At 58.6% G+C, this 13323-nt stretch overlaps 1 protein-coding gene across 4 annotated transcripts in view; it reads right to left on the reverse strand.

Annotated features, from left to right (window-relative positions):
* ACTN4 (actinin alpha 4) overlaps positions 1-13323 on the reverse strand; it is a 72291-nt gene that overhangs the window by 11792 nt on the left and 47176 nt on the right. For 2 of the 4 annotated variants that reach the window (XM_060130949.1, XM_060130947.1), the window contains exons 4-11: positions 12979-13065; positions 11952-12039; positions 9969-10047; positions 8689-8770; positions 6783-6868; positions 3498-3590; positions 1544-1774; positions 787-934 (exon numbers count right to left, since the gene is read on the reverse strand). In XM_060130949.1, coding sequence (XP_059986932.1) covers positions 787-934; positions 1544-1774; positions 3498-3590; positions 6783-6868; positions 8689-8770; positions 9969-10047; positions 11952-12039; positions 12979-13065 — 894 coding nt within the window. Of the gene's footprint in view, positions 1-786; positions 935-1543; positions 1775-3497; positions 3591-6782; positions 6869-7851; positions 7938-8688; positions 8771-9968; positions 10048-11951; positions 12040-12978; positions 13066-13323 lie in introns of all 4 variants that reach the window. The other 2 variants (XM_060130950.1, XM_060130946.1) reach the window with 1 other exon arrangement.

Below are 13323 nucleotides of genomic sequence, written 5' to 3' on the forward strand. Positions count from 1 at the left end.
GGGACAGGGCAGGGGTGAGAAGGAGCTCCCACGGCGGGCCACACCGAAGGGCGCGTGGCCGGTGGTCAGTGAGCAGCAGGTGCAAGTCGGGCAGCAGGGCCGGGAGGCGGCTCCCTGGCCCGTTCTAAGGACCATGCTCAGGACCACAGACCATCCAGCACTGGCTCTTCAGTGTGAAGTCCACAGTCTCAAAGGGTGTTGGGCACGGAAGGCAGGGTGTGAACCCAGGCTGCCAGGGAGGGGAGAGCATACCCCCAAGCCCGCCCTGGCCCGGAGGGCCGCCATACTCAGGGGAGACGTGGCAGAGTGACCGGGACAGGGGCCACGTCCCTGTGCACCTGGCACAGGGTCCAGTGACCCAGGAAGGAGTCCACCTGTAAGTAATCTCTGAGGCCAGGGCAGAGCGGGCGGACCTGGCCCCAAACTGTTCCTTGCTGCCTGGGGCTGGATGGACCCACAGCGGCATTTGTGACATGCATGTTCCCAGGCAGCAGGAAAGGGGGTCTGACAAACAGACGCTATGCAGGCAGGAGGGTGTGTGTGTGTGTGTGTGTGTGTGTGTGTGTGTGTGTGTGTGTGTGTGTGTGTGTGTGTGTGTGTGTGTGTGTGTGTGTGTGTGTGTGTGTGTGTGTGTGTGTGTGTGTGTGTGTGTGTACACGTGTGTGTGTGTGTACACGTGTGTGTGTGTACACGTGTGTGTGTGTGTACACGTGTGTGTGTGTGTGTGTGTACACGTGTGTGTCTCTGAGAGACAAGAAAGGAGGGAGGGAGCTGGGAGGGTCATACCGTCGGTCCAGGCCTCGTGGATGGAGGCCTTCTGCCGGAACTTCTCTGCCAGGTGGTCGAGCCGCTCCAACCTGCGGATCTCGTTCAGCAGCCACTCCTCGTAGCCCTTCTCGGCCTGCTCCAGGTGCTGCCAGCCGTTGTTGATGTCCTGTGGGGGCGGGAGAGGGCAGGGCTACCACAGGGAGCTGGGGCACGCAGCAGGGCAATGCCTCCCTGAAGGTTACCACCCTGATGATGACGGGAAGGCAGCAGAAATGGGCCGGGGTCACATCTCTCCCCGGCTTTGCTGTATCTGCGTGTCTGGACAGGGCCCAGCACACGGCAGGTGCGGTCAATACTTTTGGAGTAAATGAATGAGTGAAAATGAACGAATGCCATACGGGGCACTGGGAGTCAGAAGGTGACTGTCCAGTGAATACTGTCCCTCCCCTGAGAAGGGGCCTCAAGCACTGGAGGTCCTGGAGTCACAGCCAAATGAGGGTCCAAATTCAAACAATTCCACACAAACTATGGTGTGGTTTGGGGATGGGTGTAAAAGTCTGGGGAGTGATGGGGGGAGAAGGAACACAGTAAAGTGTCAAGTGCATGCCCCACCGCACTCTGCACTCCGAAAGCTGTGCATTTCAGTTAAGAAAGACCATGCTGGGGAAATAAGCCTGTGGGCGGTGAGCAGCTGCCCCTCAGCTGTTCTCTCACAGGGAACCTGCAGCCCCACACACCTCCTGGGCCCCGGCCCACCTCAGCCCCCGGCACTCACCGAGACCATCCTGCCCTCGGAGGGCATGAAGGCGGGCCGGTTGCTGAGGCGCAGCTTGGTCTGCAGCGTGTTGAAGTTGATCTCCAGCTGGCATTTCTCCTGCACCTTGGGCGGCTTATGGACGCGCCGGTAGTCGCGGAAGTCCTCCAGCTTCTGCTGCATCTCCTGGATGGTCTTCTGGGGCACGCGGTCCTCCAGCCAGGGGATGGTGCGCCGGATCCACTCCAGGAGCTGTGGGCCCACAAGAAGCTGCAGTGGCCTCTGCAGGGGACCCTCTGAGCACAGATAGGGCCGCCCCCGGCTCATGGGCACAGGGGACCTGGATCTCCGAGGGCCCCATCTTGGGGAATCACCCCTGCTCCCCAGCTCGACTTTTCCATGATTCCCGACGGGAATCCCATGACCAGGAATTCTGGGAACACGTGCCCCCTCTGAACCACGGGGCTGTTCTCTGGCTACTTCCTGCTCCTGCCTTTGCTTTTGGCCTTCCTTCCCTCACCTAAGCGGGGCAGCCTCAATTCAGACGCCCCTCCTGGATGGCCGCCCCCATTGCACCCCCATGAGAGCCCGCTGTCGCCATCTGCACCGAGCTTCACACTGAGAGCCTCACTGTGTCCTGGTCACTGACTGTGCCGCCTCAAGGGCAGGGCTGACTGCACGCCTAGCTCACTCCCGGGTGGTCAGTGCCATGCGCGGGGCCTGGGACACAGAAAATCATAAAGTACAACTGAAAAAGAAAGTGACCTGTATGAGCCACTCATGTCTTTGATGGAGTTAGACCAGGGTACAAACAAGCAAACAAGCAAACAAACTGGACATTCTAGAACAATCCTAGGAGAGGAAAATCGAGTACTGTCCAGCATAGATAGGCCCGGGGAAGTGGTTCCCAAATGCCAACCTCTGGCAGGATGAGAAAACCAAGGACAAAGGTCTCCGTGTGTGTTGACATCTTGGTGCGTGATGCTAACTGCCCTCTCTTGGGAAGGGCTGGGATCCTAAGATATAACCTTTTAACCTTTCTTAGGTGTTAGACATGATGGTGGTAACGAACGGTAGCTTTTTCTTTTAAAAATATCCTTAACTTGGCAAAATAAGAAGTTCACCACTCTAGGTTGGCTGGCAAATACTTTCCCAAATTTTCCTGGTCTGTGAAATCTCGAAGTCTGGGAACCACTGGTCTAGAAGAGCAGCCCAACTACTCCTCTTGGGGAGCGTAGATGTTTTTATTTTTTTTTAATGTGGAAATTTTAAAAATAAAGGGGAGAATCTAGGAGAGATGTACTAAACACCCACATTCCCAACTGACGGGCCGGGTTCAGGTTCCGGAGCAGGGCTGCCTGGGTTTGAACCTCCGTCCCACCAAGCCGCATGGTGGTGGGTTTGTGCCTGACCCTCTCTGGGCCTGTTTCCTCACTTGGAAAAGGGGGTAATAGGAGTTCCCTCCTAACAGGGCTGTTGTGGAGATGATAGATCCTGTTCGTGAAGTGCTTGCACGGGGGCCTGACATGACAAACTGCTGTCCTGTCACCATATCAGCTCTCAGGTCTCTCTCCATCCTACGGAATCAGTCTCTCCACGGGTGGGGCATGGGAACAAAAATTTTTAAAATTTTTAAAAAGCTCCCCAGCTGATTCTAATGCAGCCGGGTGTTCAGAAAACTCTGTCCTTGAGTTATCTTCTGTAGAAACCCAAGCTCGAGACCCCAGAAGCCAGCCAGCATAGTGACACAGCAGTCTGACCCCTTAGTCTTGTAAAATCAACCCGAAAGGTCACATACTGGCTTGGTCAAACTCCACAGCCTAAATAACCTTACAACCTTTTCTAGAAAGTCTCGCTGCCATCCCTGCTCTCCCCTCTGCAGATGTCCCATGACCTTTGGCAGAGAGTAACAAGAGGTGACCTAATCTTTCAGCGCTGGCGGGGCCACCAGGGCAGGGGGGAGTGACACACTCACATCGCTGGCCAGCCTCTCATAATCTTCCATCAGGTGTTCATTCTCCTGGTTGACAGCCAGCACCTTGCAAATCCGGTTGGCGGCAGTCTCAGCCTGGGGCAGGGGAGGGGAAAGCACACAGTCAGGGCTGCCTGGGGGCTGCTGACCCTCCCTCCTGACAGGCACGTCCCCTGAAAGCTGGCTCATCCATGGCCCACACAGAAGTCCCCAAGGAGGGAAGGAGAGGAAGCACAGCTTCAGCAAGATGGGGCCGAGTGGCTGTGTCCCGACAGGCCTTTCCGGGGCCCCCAAAGCTTACTGCTGAGGCCCCCGCCAGGGGAGCTGGGCCTGTGGGCTCTCTCGACTTGGACCGTGGAGGTGCTGAAGGGGACTAGGGAGCCATACGCTCACCCACTGTGGGGGAAATGGACTCACAGGCCCTCCAAGAGGAGGGTTGGGTGAGGCTGGGTAGGGTCCTCCGCTAGGCTAAGGACCCTCCCCTTGGCTGGGAAGGGAGACCGCGGGGAAGGCCGAGCGCCAGAGAGCTGTGGCGGCGGGCGGGGGGGGGTGCTGGCGCCCCCCAGAGAAGTCTGGTGGTCAGTGTGCAGGCAGAGCATGCCCGGCCCCTTCCTAATCCTCCCCTCGAGGAGGCTGCTGAAGGCTCAGAGGGCGGAAGTCACGATGCACAGGGCGGAGGGGAGCCAGGGCTTCGGAGAGTAGGGAGCAGTGCAGACAGTGACTAGTCTCTGCCCAGAACTACAGGACAATGTCCTGCTTTGTCCTGCTGGGGGGAAAATGCAAGGACAGGAGAAGGAGGGTGAGGGATGCCACACAGAGACCAGGTACCTTTCAGGAAGCACAGAAAGGGTCCAAGAAGAAGAGTTGAAACGGCAACAGAACAGGAACAGAAATAGTGAGGAGGGTCTACAGAGTGGCGGGGAAGGAAAACAGAGAGGCTTGGGGGTGGCCCCAGACCTGGCTAGCTGCAGGCACTGACGCCCAGCCTCCCACTTCCACACGCTGCTTCTGGGACAGGTGGGGAGGTGAGTGGGGGACAGCTGAGAGTGGTGTGCACACACACACACACACACACACCCTGCTTCATGCTGCAGGACACAGGCCAACGGCCACAGGCAGTGCTCCTCAGAGGTGAGGCTCACGAGGGCCTCGGCCAATGAACACCCAGCCCCTAGTGAGTGCAGGAAGCAGAGCCAAGATCGCAGCTTGTGGGGGAGTCGCGGACGTGAGTCCCTGACCCCAAATCTGGAGAGACAACCGGCACCCCAAGCTCAGCTCCACCGCGCTGTGCAGGCCCGCGAAGGTGCGGGCTGCTGGTCACAAGTGTTTTGGTTCACCACTGAGTTCCTGGCACCCAGCTCAGGGCTTGGCGTGTTTGAGGTACTCAAGAGTTGATGAATGAATGAGTGAGCAAAGGAACAAGGAGCAAATGCTTTAGTGACTAGAAATAAACTATCAGGAGAGAACGGGCAAACTCGGTGCTAGGGCTAGCGTTGCCCTTGCATTCATGAAACAAAACAAAACCCAGAGAGCACTCTTTTAAGAGACTGGATTGAACCTCTGGGGAAAAGACAGCCACAATAATAAAAGCATTACAAGGATGTCCTGGGAAGTAAACACGGGCCGGAGGAAGCTGGGCTCATAGCCGGAGAGGCCTGGATCCTGCACGTCCCTTGGTGACGGGCAGCTCCCAATAGGCCGGCCTTTATTTCCTCCCTCACGAGAGGGGCCCAGCTGCCTCAAAGACTCCCAAATGCTCTGACCTGGGCTTTCCTGCCAGTATCCCCTCCCACAGATGCCTCAAGGCCTCCGGTCCCCCACACCAGAGCTCAGCTCTAAGCATGAGGGGGCAGTTTGGGCAGAGAGAAGACACTCCCTCGAGGGCAGTGTGGTGGGCAGCGAGGCTGGCTTGGGGCCCGTGGAGGGGTGAGGCCAACACAAACGTGCTGTTAGTTGGGGTTTGTGGCGAGGAATCTATCACCGCCCACCCCCACCCCCGCCTTCCTGCTAGGGTGAGGGGTCCCCTCCACTCTCCCTGCCTGTGCCCCCCCACAGAACACTCCGAACACGAGCTCCGACCACCTGCCGGGGAGGTGGCACGGGAAGTGGCACGGCGGGCAGAGGCGGGCCACTCTGACTGCCGGGCCGCGGGCGGGGCGCTTAAGGGGCCAGGCACCGTCCTGAGCTCTTCACCCGCATGAGCTCACTTCATCCTCAGGACAGCCCTGAGACAGGCACTAGCCTGCTCCACGTTTTCCACGTGGGAGAACGGAGGTGAAGGGACTTATCCGAGGTCACACTGCTGAGAGGCGGCCCAAGCAGATGGCCCGTAGGAAGGCCCCCACTGGCCTTGAGGCTCTGAAGGAGGCAGCAAAGTCCCCGCCCCGTGACTTCAGTGTCCTCCTCTTGTAAATGGGGATAACGGCACCCACCCCTCCTGGGGGTGTGCAGGGGACTCTTAGAGCCTGTGCACATGGAGTCCTCGGAGCAGTCCCTCGCATGCAGTAAGTGCTCAATAAATGAGAGCTCATTTCTTCTTGTTCTCCTCCCTGCCCAACTGCCAACGGTGACACAAAATCAAGCTGCTGGGAATACACCGCTGGCCAAGACCAGACACCCAGGAGGCAAGTGGAGGGGACAGAGCCGGCCAGGCCTCCACATGGGGGCAGCTGGGCACCGTCCTGTGGAAGCAGAGGGCTCCTGACAGGCGCAGCGGAGGACACGTGAGGTCAGCCAGGCTCGGGGAGGGCCGCTCCTGGGAGCAGACACTTCTGACGGCCCTACCTGTGTCCGCGGGGCTGCTGGGGACAGCGGCCTGACGATCTGGGTCAGCAGGAGCAGGCCCAGAGCCTTTCCTGGGGCCTTTGGGAGGGGACAGAGCTGCAGAGAGGGGCAGCAAAGCCAATGCTCCGGGCAGAGGCACAGCCAGCGCAGCAGGCAGGTGGCCGGCACGGATCACGGAAAGGGCGGGGCGGCCGAGCAGAGCAGCACAGGCCCAAGCTGCGCTCTGCCATCTAAGGTGACACTGGGATTCAGCTGCCTTGTCTGAGAAACCAGGGTGCCACCACCCATCTCACAGAGTGGGCTGTATTCACAGAGAGACTACCTGTGGTGTCTCGACACTGGGCCAGCACCGGCTCAGTGGTGGCAATGGAGGCCCACAGTCACAGGAACGGCCAGACTGGGTCGGTCCTCAGGCCGCAGCCCGGGCAGGGGGACGTGGGGGTGGAGGGGTGGCAAGGGCGAGTCTCCAGCCACAGCAGTGAGGGTGCTCCCGCCCCAGCTCACCTTTTGAGCCCCCGAGAAAGCGTGGTAGAAGCAGGACACGTAAGTCATGATGGCTTTCTCATCTGGCCTCAGAGTGCCTACAATATCTGCGCAGAGAGAGAGAGAGAGAGAGAGAGGCAGGAGAGAGTGAAAGACGCAGGAAGGCCGGCCGAGGCCCGAGGTTCATGCGGAGGAACAGCGCTTGCTCTGGACTGGAAGCCAGACCCTGGCTCCGGCCTGGGTGGGCATGTCTTGCCGAGGTTTTGTAGAGGGGAAGGGGGAGGGTCTGAATAAGATGGATTCCTTTTCGAACCAGGCCTGAGTTTGTGAAACACTAGCAAGGAAGCCTTGTTTAGGGCTGGAAGGATCAGGTGTTATTTGATCTTCCTGGAAACATAAGCAAGATCCTGTCCGGTGTGACCACCTACCACCTTAGCATAAACCCCTGGTGGTCTCCTGAGTGCCCAGAATAAAACCCAAACTCCGGATCCCAGACTACGATGGTCCTGCACGGCCTGGGCCCGTCACGTTTTCCGACCTCATTTTCCTCCCCTCTCCTACTCTTCTCCAGCCATTCCTTGAAAAAGCCATGCTTATTTACACCTCAGGGCCTTCGCACTTGCTCCCCCCTCTACCTGGAACACTTTTCCTACAGATCTTCACCAGGCAGCTCCTGCTCACCTTGCCTCCCCTGACAGCCCCAGCGAAGCAGCCCCCACGCTTCCCCATCCCACCATCCTGTCCCATGCTCTCCACTGCACTTATCACATGAAATTACTCTATCTGTGGACATGCCTGTTGTCTGCCTTGCCCACTAGAATGTAAGCTCCATGAGAGCAGGGACCGTGCCTGACTCAGTCACTGACTGTATCCTAAGTGCCTGGAACAGAGCCTGGCACAGGTCAGGCCCTCGATAGACAGTGTGGGCAAGGACTGAATGGGCGGAGGTGCCAAGGAGTCAGGGGGTGGCTTCCAGTCGGAGAGAGGCCGCTGCCGTCTGCAAGAGAAATGAGGTGAGCACGGGAGGCAAGAGGCAGCAGTGGCATTGGGCAGTGGCAGCGAGGTGGGCCTGCCCGGCCCTGCCCGGTACCTTCTGCGCTCCTGAAAAGGCATGGTAGAAGCTGGACACATAGGTCATTATGGCCTTCTCGTCGGGTCGGGCCGTGTTCACGATGTCTGCAAGTGAACAACAAGGGTTAAACCGCCCAAGCAGGGGCGGGTGGGGCAGGGGCGGTAACCCACTGGATCCACAGGCTCCCAAGGCCACAGCCATCCTGGGAGAAGGAGCCTCAGAGCTGATTCCACGGCCCTTGGCGACTCCAGTGGGCTTGGCTTGGCCACACCCTTGGCCCCTCCATCCCCCATGGTCACTGGAAAGGCCAAGCCTGTGGGAAATGGATTAAAACGAGGCCACTTCCTCTCTCTGAGAGTGGCCTCAAGGGGCTGCTAGACGGTCAACCCCAAAGGCCACCAGAGGCCAGAGGCATGGGTCCTGGCTGGGGGTGGTACATGGCTGGGAAAAGGAGCAAAGCCGGAAAAGGAAAAAACACTCCACTTTGGTGGGCTCCAGACTCCGAGGCTGTGGCAGGCAGGGAAGGCAGAGGCCTTGGTTGTTTGCAGGAGTCAACCCTCCCGCGACCTCCCTCGCCCCTCCGGAGGGAGGGGTGGGATCAGTCAGGAAGGCAGGGCACCTGGGCCCAGCCCAAGAGGCAGCCCCTGAGAGCTGATCATCTTCAAGGACCTCTTCCCCACCACCTGCATCCCTGGCTGCTCAGGCTGCCCCTGCTCTGGCTCCCTGGGTGACACCACTGTCCCCAGTTCACGCTGGTTCATTCAGGCGTTCTGGCTGGCTCCGCCAGCTCCCTGAGGCTATTGCAAGACATGCCCACAAAACAGGGTGCTGACTGAACAAAAGGGATGTACTTACCCTCTGCATCCAACATCTTGGGGATGTCTAGGTATTTCTCAGCCACTTCAAAGGCATTGTTCAGGTTGGTGACGGGGTCGTCCTGGGGGAGGGAGGTGAGGGAAGGAGGAGAAACTTGGTCAGGGGCGGGATGCACAAGCAGAAGGAACAAGGGCTGGCCCGGAAGGGAGGGAGCTTGGGAAGGGCTAGGACTGGAAAGGGTCCTTCAGGCAGTTCTCAGCCACCTGTGCTGCTGCAGGGATCAGTGGGGGGAGGGGGGACACCAGGGTAAAGTCAATTCCTACCCAAAGGAATGCCTCTGGAAATCTTTGTGGGGCAAACTGTGGACCCTTTCTCCAGAGACAATGCAGGCGTGCTCTTTTCTTAGAATTTCCATCCATCCCCAGACCCCAGATTAAGACCCCTGCCCTGAAACCCACACTGGTCCAGACCTGAGAGAGCCCTGGGCGTGGGGGGTGGGGTAGAGAGGGAACGGAGTGCATCCACGTTCTAACCTCCCTACTCTAACTGCCCCGCTGCTTACAGGATGAAAGGCACTTCACCCTGACCCTCCCTCAAGTGCCTTCACCTAGGCTTTCCAGCTAGAGCCCAATACGATTACTCACTGCGGACTGAACGGGCTAAGTGCAGGCCTGTGCCTCCCCAACCTGGGATGCCCGCTCTCTGGCCCTCAACTGCCTCCTCCCCAGAGGCCCTGCCCCCACCGGGCCAGCTCAGGTGTGCCTTCCTTCCTCTGGAGCATTTGTCCGGCCCCATCCCCTCTCCACTCCCACGCAGCCTGAGCACATGCACAGGGCCCTGTACGGCTGGTTTGCTCTGGACGCAACTGTCCTGTCTTCCCCGCGAGGCTGGCAGCTCCTAGAGGGCCGAGCCTGGGTCTTACACGCTCTGTACAGGCAAAATACAACAGGACCCCGCACGGGACAGGGCTGCCGGCGGTGATGGTTTAGAATTCTTTACCCCTCCCCAAATGCTTCCAGAATCTAGAGGGTTAAGGAAGGGCGGCTATTAAGCATGGCCGGCCAGGCCCTACAATAACCCCAGGTAGCTGCGATGACCAAGGAGGGAGAAGGGCAGTCCCCAAGGGGAGCAAAGGAGGCGAGATCAGCCACCGAGCCTGGGGTGTGCTGACAGCTGGTACAAGGCCCTCCCAGTCTGCCCATCTGAGCACAGAGTCCAGCTCTGGACGCCAGCAACAGATGGGCTTGGGGGCGGTGGCCCGGAGCCAGGGTCAGACTCAGGGTGTCTGTGGGCCACTGAGGGGAGCAGGAGACACGTACCTTTCTCAGCTTGTCGTACTCAATCAGCTCTGGTCTGTGCCGGTGGATCAGGGCATTGAAAGCAAGACCGTCCTTCCAGCTGGGGATGGAAAGGCCAAGGTTATGAGTGGAGCCCCCCCACCGTCATGGGAGGGCTGCAGGCTGTGGGCACCCACAGGAATGATTAACTCCCACTCAGTGAGGTGGTTTAGAGTGTGTGCCTGGCACTGTAGGCAGACGGTGTGGCCGGCTGGCCGTGAACCTGGCTGCTGGAGCCAGACCATCTGGGGGAAATCCCAGCCCTTCCACTCGCTGTCAGTGTGACCTTGGGCAAGTCCCATAATCTCCTGCTACCTCAGTTGCCACATCCGTAAAATGGGGATAATACAGTACCTACACTTCATTGGGCTGTTGTGAGGATGAAATGAGTAAATATGTGAGGCTTTGGCCGATACCTGACAAATGACAAGTGCTTTGAGTGCTCGTTACCAGGGTAGCTGTGACCTGCTGAGCACTGTCCCTGCAAGGCCCCACTGAGCCGGGCAGGCCACTGCAGGCCCTCTGCACCTTAGCTGACCTGACCCGTGGGCTGGCTAAATGCCGGGATGTGGCTTGACACGAGGGGCTCTGTTCAGAGGAAAGTGACAGCTGGTCACAGTCCATACTAGTCACACTGGCTCTTTCATGGGTCAAGGTTAATGACGCCTCCTTAGAAAGACCCCCCCCGGCCCCCGACTGTGGTACTCTTCCGGTTACTTTCTATCACCTTATCCTACTTTGTCGTCTTTCTATGACTCCTCTCACTACCTGAAATTACGCTGTTGGTTTCTTCACGCCTTTGTGAACTACTGGTCCCCCTGCTGCGGTGTTACCTTCCAAGCGTGGGGACTTTATTTTGGTGCTGCTGTATTCCCACTCTTGGCATGGAGTAGGCATTCCATAGACATTTAGTGATTGAATAAATAAACGAGTAGAAATGCACAGGGACTTCCCTGGTGGCACAGTGGTTAAGAATCCGCCTTCCAATGCAGGGGACGCGGGTTTGATCCCTGGTCGGGGAACTAAGATCCCACATGCCTCAGAGCAACTGAGCCCGCAGGCCACAGCTACTGAGCCCACGCTCCACAAGGAAAGATCCCACGTGTGGCAACTAAGACCCAATGCAGCCAAAAAAAGAAAAAGAAATGCACAGAGGACCAGCCAGCTGGTGGCAGGAAAAGGAAGGAAACACACAGAGGAGCTCAAGGGAGGGACCAAATGCTCTCAATGCAGAGCACAATGGTCCCCAATGTCCAGTGCCAGGGCTCCAGGAAGCCTGAGGACGCAGCAGGACCTCTGTGGATCCCATGAAGCCCCGTTCTTCATTCCTACGTGTGCCCTCTCCCTGGTCCATCCACCCCAGGAGAACACCAGAGGCTCAGAGAGGTGAGGTCACAGAGTCACACCAGATCTGACCTCGGGGCCGCCCCCAAAGCCTGCACTCCTAACCCCCGGGCCATGCCACGCTCCCAGATCTTGTGTGGCACTGACCACACTCACCTCATGGACACACTCATTTCCCGCCCTCAACCGAGGAAGAACAGGCTCGTGCAGGCCGAGTCTTGTTCCTCTAGTGGACACAGGACATTTTCCCCAGCACTACATTCACTAGCAACCGTAAGGATGGCAGGTCCCTCTTGAGAGGTCAAAACAAAGGAAGAGCTTTGTTGTTGCTTCTGAGTTACCTTGCTTGGGGAAAAAGAAGATTCTAGAGGGCCTGCCAGAGTGCCGGGCCTTAATGCCTTTAGCCTGGGACGGCGAGGTGACTGCTGCCTCCCCCAGGGGACGCAGGGACCTTGCCAGGGGCTCACGGGGGCCAGTGGCAGGGGGAGGGGCCGCTGAGAGCTGGCACCTCACAGACCATGACAACACCACAGGAAAAGAGACAGGGTGGGAGGACCGCATCTCAGGTCCCAGGAAGCAGAGTGGGAATGATGTGGGCCGGGTGCTTTGGCCGGCGCTCACCTGATGTGGAAGTTCTGCACGTTGACGTTCTTGTACGGGGCCGTCTTTCTCTGGCACCAGAGAAGGAGCCCTTCCTTGGCAGAGGTCTCTGCAAAACACATGAGGATGGTGAGCACTGGCCCAAAACTAAGCGCTCAGAACCCAGCCCCGGTGGATTGCACTTTCGGCTCGGGCATAAGGGTCGCACAGAACCTGGGGGAGAGGCCCTTGGACGGAGCAGCAGCAGTGCCCCTTCCAGACGCGGGTGGGCGCCTGCTGATCCTAACAGCACGCCAGGCCCCGAGGAGCAGTCCCTTGCCTGGGGTCACCCCAGAAGTGGCAGTGACAGGCCAGTGTGAGGGCCTGAACCGGCGCCATGTTTCTGACCCCAAAGCCTGTACCTTTAGCTGGCAGGACACACGGCCAAACAAGCCCTGATGCGGGCCTGCCCACTCAGGGTCTCTAGACCTGGCCGCAGCTTCGAGGAAGCAGGGAGGGAGGGCCCCAGGAGGTCCGTCCGTTCCCCGTGGACAGCTCTGACTGTCCTCAACACACTGGGAGTGCTACAAGTGACCAGACAGATGCGCTCCCTGCTGTGGTCTGTCACCAGGAGCCCCCTCTGCACACTGGCCCTGTGGCTTTTCTCATCCTGTGGTGGCCTGGACCAACCCCAGGTCCATGGAGGCCAAGGTCCGAGGGTGGGAGGCTGAGTGGAAACATAGGTGCTGACACCCAGGAGAACGAGGCCAGGCCTGACTCTATCACTAGTTTGCTACTTGACTGTAAAATGGGGCCACACTTGACAAGGGTGGTGTGAGGGTCCACTGAGATGGGCGGCTGCGGGGGGGACCCTTCACCTGCAGCCTGGGCCAGCACCTCTACTAACCACCCCCAGGCAGGGCATGTGAGTGATGTCTGGACACAGGAAAGAGCCTCAAAGCATGAAGACAAAAAGCCCGAAATCCTAACTAAGTCCCCCCAACTCGGGTGGAACCAGGGTGGGGAGGAGAGGCTGTTCTTTGCCCGTGAGCAGGTCCTTGGCTCTCACCTTCCACAGAGATGTCCTGGATGGCGAACCTGAGGATGATGGTCCAGATCATTCCCAGGGTCATCTTTGCGTTGCCGTCCACAATCTCTGCACACAGGGAAAGGGGGCAGAGGGCAAGAGGGTTGTTAAAACCAGAGTGGGACTCCCCAGGCGGCCCCCGGCCCTGTCTAGAGATTAACTCCAATCATCTGAAAGAGCTGCCTAGGCCTGTCCTCCACCACCTTCACTGGGAGAAGATGTCCCCTGAACACTCCGGGAAGTGCTGTCCCTAAAGCCTTCTGCTGCCTGGCACCTTCGGGCTTCCATCCCCATGTATTCTCGGCCACGCAGGCCTCTTCCTCTCTG

This window comes from Lagenorhynchus albirostris, chromosome 19 (assembly GCF_949774975.1).
Source record: "Lagenorhynchus albirostris chromosome 19, mLagAlb1.1, whole genome shotgun sequence".
Taxonomy (NCBI): Eukaryota; Metazoa; Chordata; class Mammalia; order Artiodactyla; family Delphinidae; genus Lagenorhynchus; species Lagenorhynchus albirostris.